Below are 10,552 nucleotides of genomic sequence, written 5' to 3'. Positions count from 1 at the left end.
ATTCAGACAGCCAGTCAGTCGATCAGTCAGTCAATCAGTTAGTTGGTCTGTTGGTCAGTCATTCAGAAAGTATCAGTATCAGTATCAGTATCAGTAGCTCAAGGAGGCGTCACTGCGTTCGGACAAAACCATACACGCTACACCACATCTGCCAAGCAGATGCCTGACCAGCAGCGTAACCCAACGCGCTTAGTCAGGCCTTGAGAAAAACAAAACAAAAACAAACAAACAAAAAAAACAAAAACAAAAAAAAAACAAACAAACGGGGGAATAAATAATAGATAAGCTTGCATAAATAAATAAATAATAATTATAATATAGAAAAAGGTAGTAGTAATAATATTAGTAATACTAATAAAATGATAATAATAAAACATAAATAAATAAATAAGACAACAATGGTGATAAATAAGCGGATAAATGTAAAACATGAAGAAACACATTCACACATACACCCACACATGCATAACAGAAATGCACCAAACATGCAGTTTCACAGATATGAAAGCACAGTCAAATACATATAAACGTACATGAGCTCCAACACACACACACACACATTACCTTGCACCTCCTCTACCCCCCTCCTCCACACACTCATTTCTAGTCTACGTATCGCGGCTTCCACGGCACACACACACACACACACACACACACACAAACACACACTCACAGAGACTCCAGAAAGTCAATCAGTCATTCAGACAGGCAGTCAGTCGATCAGTCAGTCTATCAGTTAGCTGGTCTAGCAACATTGATGCGTGTGTGTGTGTGTGTGTGTGTGTGTGTGTGTGTGTGTGTGTGACGTTATAATATAGCAACAATGATGAGTGTGTGTGTGTGTGTGTGTGTGTGTGTGTGTGTGTGTTGATGATGACGCTAATGACGTGGGATGACTTGATGACGGATGCCTGATGGTCATGTCCTCCTCCTCCTCCTCCTCCTCCTCCTCAGGGCCTGGAGACGTGCCTGAAGGAGACCCTGGTGCAGCAGATGAAGGACACGACCTTCCCGGACCTGTGCGACCTGCTGGACATCACGCAGGACACCGTCATCGACTTCAAGCTCTTCTCCGGGGCCGCCGCCATCACCGAGCGCATCCTCTACCCTCACTACACGTGGGTCATCTTATCTGTAGTGTGTGTGTGTGTGTGTGTGTGTGTGTGTGTGTTGGGGGGTGCGGGGGTGTTGGTGTTTGTGTGTTGTGTGTGTGTGTGTGTTGGGGGAGGGTTGGATGTGTGTTGTGTGTGTGTGTGTGTTGGGGGGTGCGCGGGTGTTTGGGTGTGTGTTATGTGTGTGTGTGTTGGGGGAGGGTTGGGTGTGTGTTGTGTGTGTGTGTGTGTGTGTGTGTGTGTGTGACTTGGGGGGTACGGGGTGTTGGGGTGTGTGTGTTGTGTGTGTGTGTGTGTGTGTGTTGGGGGAGAGTTGGGTGTGTGTTGTGTGTGTGTGTGTGTGTGTGTGTGTGTGTGTGTGTGTTGGGGGGTGTATGTTGTGGGTGTCTTTGTGTGTGTTGTGTGTGTGTGTTTTTTTGGGGGAACGGGGGGTGTATGTGTGTGTGTGTGTGTGTTGGGGGGGGGGGTGCGGTGGGGGGGTGTTGTGTGTGTGTGTTGGGAGTCGGGGGGGGGGGGTGGTATTGGGGGGGTGTTGTGTGTGTGTGTTGGGGGAGGTTGGGTGTGTGTTGTGTGTGTTGGGGTGGGGTGTGGTTGTGTATGTTGTGTGTGTCTTTGTGTGTGCAGTGTGTGTGTGTGTGTTTTGGGTGTGGGTGTGTTGTGTGTGTGTGTGGGGGGGGTCGGTGGGGGGTATCTGTGTGTGTGTGTGTGTTGGAGGGGGGAAGGGTGGGTTTGGTGTGTGTGTGTGTGTGTGTGTTGTGTGTGTGTGTTTGTGGATGTGTGTGTGTGTGTGTGTGTGTGTGTGTGTGTGTGTGTGTTGTGAGTGTGTTGGGTTCATTCATTCATTCATTCATATATGCATTTTTAATCTATTTATTTATTCATCTAATCATTCGTGTATTCATTTTGTTTATTTCTGTATCTTATTCGTTGATTTTTGTTTTTAGAATTTTATTTATCTACCTATCTATTTGTGAATTCATCATTTGTGCATTCATTCATGCTTTGATGTATTCCTTCCATCATCCATTCCTTCCTTCCTTCCTTCCGTCATTCATTGACTGATTCACCCACTCCTTCACTCGTTCATTCACTGAGACGTAGACTGGATTGACTGCCCGCCACAGGACGGAGGACACCGTGGAGAAGGCTGAGTACCAGAGGGATAAGATCGAGACGGCCGACTTCGAGGCGCTGGACTGGAAGCTGCACGGCGTCAAGGTCGGCGAGAAGATGACGAAGCTGCTCAAGACCATAGAGTAGCTGGTAGCAGTGGTGGTGGTGGTGGTGGTGGTGGTAGCAGTGGTAATAGTAGTAGCAATAGCAGGACGGTAGCCCTAACGCGGGAGTGTTATATAACTTGGGGCGAGACACTCTCTCCACATTAATCGTCTAAATTGTGGCCCAGATAGTTCAGGAAAAAAACCAAAAAAAAAAACAGTTGCCAGCGAGGAGAGTGGGGGGGTGTTATAACTTGGGCAAGACACTCTTCACTAATAATAAAATTCTAGCCCAGATAGTTCAGGAAAAGCAGTTGCCATCTAGAAGAGTGGGGGTGGGGGGTATGGGGGTGGGTGGGTTGGGGGGGGGTGTATTGTAACTTGGGCAAGACACTCCACAATGATCATCTAAATTGTAACTCAGATAGTTCGGCAAAAGTAGATGCCATCTAGAAGAGTTGGGGGTGGGGGTGGGGAGTGGGGCGTGGGGGGGCGGGGGCGTTGGGGGGGGGGGGGGTGTATTATAACTTGGGCAAGACACTCCACAATAATCATCTAAATTGTAGCCCAGATAGTTCGGCAAAAGCAGATGCCATCTAGAAGAGTGGGGGGTGAGGGGGGGGGGTGAGGGGGGGCACTAGGGCGGGGGGATTATAATTTGGGCAAGACACTCCACAACAATCATCTAAATTGTAGCCCAGATAGTTCGGCAAAAGCAGATTCCATCTAGAAGAGTGGGGGGGGGGGGGGGAGTAGGGGGTGTATTATAATTTGGGCAAGACACTCCACAATAATCATCTAAATTGTAGCCCAGATAGTTCGGCAAAAGCAGATGCCATCTAGAAGAGTGGAGGGGGGGGCCGGGGGGGGGGGGAGGGGGGGGGCGAGTAGGGGGTGTATCATAATTTGGGCAAGACACTCCACAATAATCATCTAAATTGTAGCCCACATAGTTAGTGAAAAACAGTTGCCATTGAGAAGAGTGGGGGTGTTTTATAACTTGGGCAAGAAACTCTTAACTACTAATAAAATTCTAGCCCCGATAGTTCGGAAAAAGCAGTTGCCATCGAGAAGAGTGGTGGGGTGTGTTATAATTTGGGCAAGACACTCATCACGATAATCATCTAAATTGTGGCCCAGATAGTTCGGGAAAAAACAGTTGCCAGCGAGAAGAGTGGGGTGTGTTATAACTAGGGCAAGACACTCTTCACTAATAAAAAAATTCTAGCCCAGATAGTTCAGGAAAAGCAGTTGCCATCTAGAAGAGGGGGGGGGGGGGTGGGGGGGGGGGGGGGGGGGGGGGGGGCTAGGGGGGTGTATTATAACTTGGGCAAGACACTCCACAATAATCATCTAAATTGTACCCCAGATAGTTCGGCAAAAAAACAGTTGCCATCAAGAAGAGTAGGTGTGTGTTATAACTTGGGCAAGACACTCTCCACAAGAATCGTCTAAATTGTAGCCCAGATAGTTCGGGGGAAAAACAGTTGCCAGCGAGAAGAGTGGGGTGTGTGTTATAACTTGGGCAAGACACTCCACAATAATCATCTAAATTGTACCCCAGATAGTTCGGCAAGAGCAGATGCCATCAAGAAGAGTAGGTGTGTGTTATAACTTGGGCAAGACACTCTCCACAAGAATCGTCTAAATTGTAGCCCAGATAGTTCGGGGAAAAAAAACAACAACAGTTGCCAGCGAGAAGAGTGGGGTGTGTGTTATAACTTGGGCAAGAAACTCTTCACTAATAATAAAATTCTAGCCCAGATAGTTCAGGAAAAGCAGTTGCCATCTAGAAGAGTGGGGGTGGGGGGGGGGGGGGGGGGGGGGCGGGGGGGGGGGTTAGGGGGGTGTATTATAACTTGGGCAAGACACTCCACAACAATCATCTAAATTGTAGCCCAGATAGTTCGGGAAAAAAACAGTTGCCAGCGAGAAGAATGGGTGTGTGTTATAACTTGGGCAAGAAACTCTTCACTAATAAAAAAAAAATTCTAGCCCAGATAGTTCAGGAAAAGCAGTTGCCATCTAGAAGAGGGGGGGGGGGGGCGGGGGGGGGGGATAGGGGGGTGTATTATAACTTGGGCAAGACACTCCACAACAATCATCTAAATTGTAGCCCAGATAGTTCGGCAAGAGCAGATGCCATCAAGAAGAGTGGGGGTGTGTTATAACTTGGGCAAGACACTCTCCACAATGATCATCTAAATTGTAGCTCAGATAGTTCGGCGAAAGCAGACGCCATCTAGAAGGGTGTGGAGGGGGGGGGGCGCTGGGGGGGGGGGGTATTATAACTTGGGCAAGACATTCATCACGATAATCATCTAACTTGTAGCCCAGATAGTAAGGGAAAAACAGTTGCCATTGAGAAGAGTGGGGGTGTTTTATAACTTGGGCAAGAAACTCAACTAATAATAAAATTCTAGCCCAGATTGTAAGGGAAAAGCAGTTGCCATCGAGAAGAGTGGTGGGGTGTGTGTTATAACTTGGGCAAGAAACTCTTCACTAATAATAAAATTTTAGCCCAGATATTTCGGGAAAAGCAGTTGCCATCGAGAAGAGTGGAGATGTATTATTACTTGGGCAAAGACACTGTCCACTGTCATCTTAATTCTAGACCCAAACAGTTCGGGAAAAGCATTGCCAGCGAGAGAGTGGGGATATAAAAATTTTTGTTAACTTGGGCAAGACAGGTGTCTCCCGGCACTACCACCTAAATTCTGGCCCAGACAGTTCGGGAAAAGCAGTTGCCAGCGAGAGAGTGGGGATATAATAATTTTTGTTAACTTGGGCAAGACAGGTGTCTCCCGGCACTACCATCTAAATTCTGGCCCAGACAGTTCGGGAAAAGCAGTTGCCAGCGAGAGAGTGGGAATGTATTGATAGTCAGTCGTGTTCGACAGTAACCATCACTACAGCAGAGGAGGTAACTGCTGTCCCGACTATCTGGGCAAAGATTTGATTATAGCGGAGAGTATCCTGCCCAAGTTACATCCCCACTCTCTCGGCCATGAGGGTTTTAGGACAGTCGGCGTTGGGATAGTGGTTCCCCAAAAGGCCAACAAGCTCCCCAAGGCTGCAGCACTAAGAGCCAGTGCAATTTTGCCTCCCAGTTTGAGAATCGTAGTCCTTCAAAAAAGCCTAAGCTGTAAATGATTTCCCATTGCAATGGAGAAACCATTGATAATACAGTTCTCACTTTGCTGTTGGCCCGACTGTAAACTTATTTCAGTCTGTGATATAAGCTGTGTATTGGGCCAAAGTAGGGTCAGTAGTAGTGCAGTAGTCCTAAAGCCCTCTTGGCCGAGAGAGTGGGGATGTATTATAACTTGAATAAGACACTCTCCACTATCATCTTATTTCCAGCCCAGATTGTTCGTGGAAAAGCAGTTGCCAGCGACAGAGTGGGGGTGTATTATAACTTGGGCAAGACACCCTCCACTATCATCTAAATTCTAGCCCAGATTGTTCGGGGAAAAGCAGTTGCCAGCGACAGAGTGGGGGTGTATTATAACTTGGGCAAGACACCCTCCACTATCATCTAAATTCTAGCCCAGATTGTTCGGGGAAAAGCAGTTGCAATCCTCTTCTGCTGTTCTAAATGGTCATTGAATCGGACATGACTGACTGTCATACAGTATGGTAGTAAATTAGTTAGTGGTGCCACAACATCTTTTTTTTTTTTTTTTTTTTTTTTTTTGTCTTCTGTTCCGGGTATCGGGGTGGCTGGGTGGGTGGAGAGAGATGGGAAGGGGAGGTTGGGGATAATGGGGTGGAGGGGAGAGGGTGGGGGATGAAGGGGCGGGGGGGGGGGGGTGGAATGATGGTGGTTGGGGGAATGTGACAGAAGAAGGGTGGTTGTGTGTGTGTGGAGGGAGGTGTTGGTGTGTTTTGGGTTGGGAAGGGGGGTTGTGTGCCATTGTGTTTGTGTGTGTGTGTGTGTGTGTGTGTGTGTACCTGTGCATGCGTGCGTTTGTGTGTGTGTGTGTGTGTGTGTTGGGGCGTGAATGAGAGTGTGCCGTTGTGTATGTGCGTGCGTGTGCGCGCGCGGAGCATTCGCGTGTGTTTGTTTGCGCGTGTGTTTGCGCGTGTGTATATACAAGTGTAATGTAATGCATAGTGTTATTTATTCTCACAGTGGAGGAAACTGTCACACTTTGCTTTTTCACAGTTCATAATCACTAATCTCTGCCACTTTTTGTCGTTGTTGTTGTTGTCGTTGTTTCTGCAATATTTTCCGCATGATTTGATTTTTCTCAATTTAATGCATTTTATTCGAGCCTGTGATAAATGTAAAACACGCGGGGGCATTGTACCATACTTCCCCTTACCATGTCAAACTGCCCGCTTGGTCCATCAGAATAAAAAATAGTTTGCATCAGTTTGAAACGGTGCTATATATCGGGTGTTCCCCCCAAAAAAGCGGACCACTTTTTGACAAGTATTTTCTTAGTGATAGAGAAACTGAACTCATTAAAATTTTTCACACACTAACCGAATGGTATCATCAACAAGTCTGCAAAATATCTTAAATTTCGGACGCAAATTATGCGAGTATTAGAAAATTCAAAACAGCATGTCCAAAAAAATCCAGTATCAGAGCTGTGCAATGTGACCTTCATCATGTTCATGCCAGCTGCCAGGTGTTGGCGGCTGGTGGCCAGTACTCACAAATATCGGCCAGCTGCTGAGTGGAGTGATGGCCTAGAGGTAACGCGTCCGCATAGGAAGCGAGAGAATCTGAGCGCGCTGGTTCGATCCACGGCTCAGCCGCCGTTATTTTCTCCCCCTCCACTAGACCTTGAGTGGTGGTCTGGACGCTAGTCATTCGGATGAGACAATAAACCGAGGTCCCGTGTGCATCATGCACTTAGCGCACGTAAAAGAACCCACGGCAACAAAAATGGTTGTTCCTGGCAAAATTCTGTAGAAAAATCCACTTCGATAGAAAAAAACAAATAAAACTGCACGCAGGAAAAAATACCAAAAAAATGGGTGGCGCTGTAGTGTAGCGACGCGCTCTCCCTAAGGAGAGCAGCCCGAATTTCACACAGAAAAATCTGTTGTGATAAAAAGAAATACAAATACAAATAATGATAGCATATGGTTGGGCCTAGTGTGAACGTAGTTTAAGAGATTTTATAATTTTTGAAATGACCCCTAAGTTCGGCTTCACTTTGTACATTGTGGGGTAGATGGAAGGGAGTAGTGAGATCCAGATGATGCTGGTACATTCAACTGCGACTTTCTAGTCTGCAATACGTCATCTGTGCGTGTGTGTGTGCGCGCGTGCTTGCTTGGGTTAGGAATTGCGCTCTGTGATATATGTATATGTTATATATATCTTGACCCGTTTTGTTAACAATGTGAGGAATTTATATAAATATATATTGGAATGTACAAGTCTTTTTTTTTTTTCCTTTCAAATATCCAGTTCGTGGTGGGTATGTGTTGGTATTTTGCGTACATGCTATTTTTTTTTTTACTTCTGTTTTATGTTCCGATTTTTGTTGTTTTTGCTTTTGTTTGTTTTGCATCGTGTGGATGAACTAAAAGTGCATGCAATATATATGTATAATTTTTTGATTATATACACATATATATTTTTTTTTCAAGTGCATTTGAAAAGTTGCACACCGTTTCTTCATGCACTTTATATAACGGTCCCATTATTCATACCAAAAGTAGTACACACACGCACGCACTCTGAAAAACAAAACATGCACAATGGTGGAAAGAATATTTAAATTCAATCGGTTATCATCACTATTACAGGCATACAAACATATACATGCATAAATATGGAGTATTACATGCGCTCCGTACACCCATTATTTCAAGTTCCCCACCCTCCCTCCGAATCCGTCACTCCTGTTGAGTCCAGGTCAACACTTTGTGCCACAAACTGCAGTTTGCGTCAAGAAAACCTCGGGGTACATTCTGGCAAAGCTGTCGGAAACAATTCGCCTGCACTCAGTTATGTAACAATAATGAAAAAAAAGATACTCTGATTCTGGACTTTGGAAGTTGGTTGACATTGATCGCTTTTATGGATTGTACGGACGGAGTAAAAAGTTTGTACAGCAGAATACACAGTCAAATACAAGTTACATGTTTATGAGATGCGGAGCAAGTAAGAAATCATAATCTTCTGTGTAATCTGCCACAATTAGAATGATTATTATATGATATACCTCGACACATCTAAGCAATTTACGAATATGTTGTAACTACACTTGCATGTTATGTAAAGATATATATATATAAACTTGTTTACAACAAACAAGATATATATCAAGTATTTCATATTGCTTATAAAAAAAAAAAAAAAGAATAAATGCGTTATACTGTTCACACAAACAGAAAAAGGGAGAACGAAGAGTAGTAAATGCAACATATCACAGTGGACTCAAGCAAAGTTACTCGTAAAGGGCCATAAGCACATGGGGACAGACAAACGAAAGCGGTTCTGTTAGCATAATACCACAAAAATGGGCCTTAACAAAATCGGTGAATTACCTTTAAAAAAAAAAAAAAAAAAAAAAGGGGGGGGGGGGCCTTTACAAGGTCATATCGTCATATGAAAGAAGGAATGGGCCTTTAACAAAATCGTTGAATCACAACAACAAAAAAAAGACCTTTGCAAAGTTATAACATCACATAAAAGACCTTTCCGAAGTTGTAGCATCACATAATAAAAGGACCTTTGCAAAGTTGTAACATCACACGAAAGGAGGAAGGGGCCTTTATTAAAATGGGTGAATCACAAAAAGAATACCTTTACAAATGTTGAAACATCACATAAAAGGAGTGATGGGCCTTTATTAAAATGGGTGAATCACAAAAAGAATACCTTTACAAATGTTGAAACATCACATAAAAGGAGTGATGGGCCTTTATTAAAATGGGTGAATCACAAAAAGAATACCTTTACAAATGTTGAAACATCACATAAAAGGAGTGATGGGCCTTTATTAAAATGGGTGAATCACAAAAAGAATACCTTTACAAATGTTGAAACATCACATAAAAGGAGGTGATGGGCCTTTATTAAAATGGGTGAATCACAAAAAGAATACCTTTACAAATGTTGAAACACCACATAAAAGGAGTGATGGGCCTTTATTAAAATGGGTGAATCACAAAAAGAATACCTTTACAAATGTTGAAACACCACATAAAAGGGTGATGGGCCTTTAACAAAATCATTGATTCACAAAAAAAGAACCTTTGCAAGGTCATAACATCACATAAAAGGTTGAAGTGGGCCTTTAACAAAATCGGTGAATCACAATGAAGGACCATCACAAAATAATATCACATACAAGGAACAGGACCAATCTTTGCAACCCTAAGTTTTTTTTGTTTTTTTTTGTTTGTTTTTGTTTTTTAATTTTTTTTTCACATTGCGTTAAGAATGTCCCGAAGTCTGCGGAATTTAGCACAGATGTCCTTAAAGACGAGTAAATTTTGCGTTGCTAAGATCGCTCATTCAAGCCATCCCAAATTTATTTTTAACAAAGTTGTCAGATCACATCAGACGCTTCAAAAAGTCTGCTTATCACATGAAGCATCATCATCATCACGAGTTATTGACGGCATTCTCTTTGGTCGCGGTTGACCATGGGTGATGATGATGATGGTGATGATGATACTTCCTAACTGTCGTTTTGGCGGGCTGCTCGGATGGTGCAGCATCGCTTGGAACTGTGCAGACCCCAGCCCCACTCCTACCCCCATGCCCCCAACACACACCCACCCGGAAAACGGAGAATGACTGCCAACATGGCGGGGATAAAAACGGTCATATTCGAAAAAAGACAAGTGTACGTGGGAATCGCATCCCACGAAAGAAAAAAACAAATAAAACACTGCAGACCAACCTCAGATGAAAAACAGGCCTTTGCAAAGATACCATATCACGGGCAAAGAACCATTTATATCTCGCGCGCGGTCGCGCCCACACACACACATACTGTAAAGGGAATGCCTCTTTGTGAAGCTAAATATCACATAGAAATGAAAAAAAAGAACAAAAAACGAAACCAACAACTGGGACCACTCTGCTACGACTAAATTTCATTCTTCACGACGGATGAAACCGATATCACCACTTTGCTGGAAGCAATGATGATAATAATAAGTGACTTGAAAGATGTTTTCACCAACAGTCTTTTATGGAACATCATGGACACACAATCTCCACCCAACAATTTGGAAACATGA

General features: G+C 44.1%; 1 protein-coding gene across 2 annotated transcripts in view; it reads left to right on the top strand.

Moving 5' to 3' along the window:
• LOC143288392 (uncharacterized) overlaps nt 1-2,642 on the top strand; it is a 181,695-nt gene extending 179,053 nt beyond the window's left edge. Inside the window, exons 11-12 of one of the 2 annotated variants that reach the window (XM_076596803.1) lie at nt 955-1,118; nt 2,237-2,642. In XM_076596803.1, coding sequence (XP_076452918.1) covers nt 955-1,118; nt 2,237-2,372 — 300 coding nt within the window. In that variant the 3' untranslated portion in view covers nt 2,373-2,642. The remainder of the gene's footprint in view (nt 1-954; nt 1,119-2,236) is intronic. The other variant, XM_076596804.1, reaches the window with a different exon arrangement.
• Nucleotides 2,643-10,552: the final 7,910 nt, after the last annotated feature.

This window comes from Babylonia areolata, chromosome 12 (genome assembly GCF_041734735.1).
Source record: "Babylonia areolata isolate BAREFJ2019XMU chromosome 12, ASM4173473v1, whole genome shotgun sequence".
NCBI classification, from domain to species: domain Eukaryota; kingdom Metazoa; phylum Mollusca; class Gastropoda; order Neogastropoda; family Buccinidae; genus Babylonia; species Babylonia areolata.
This window is presented reverse-complemented; position numbering and strand designations above follow the sequence as displayed.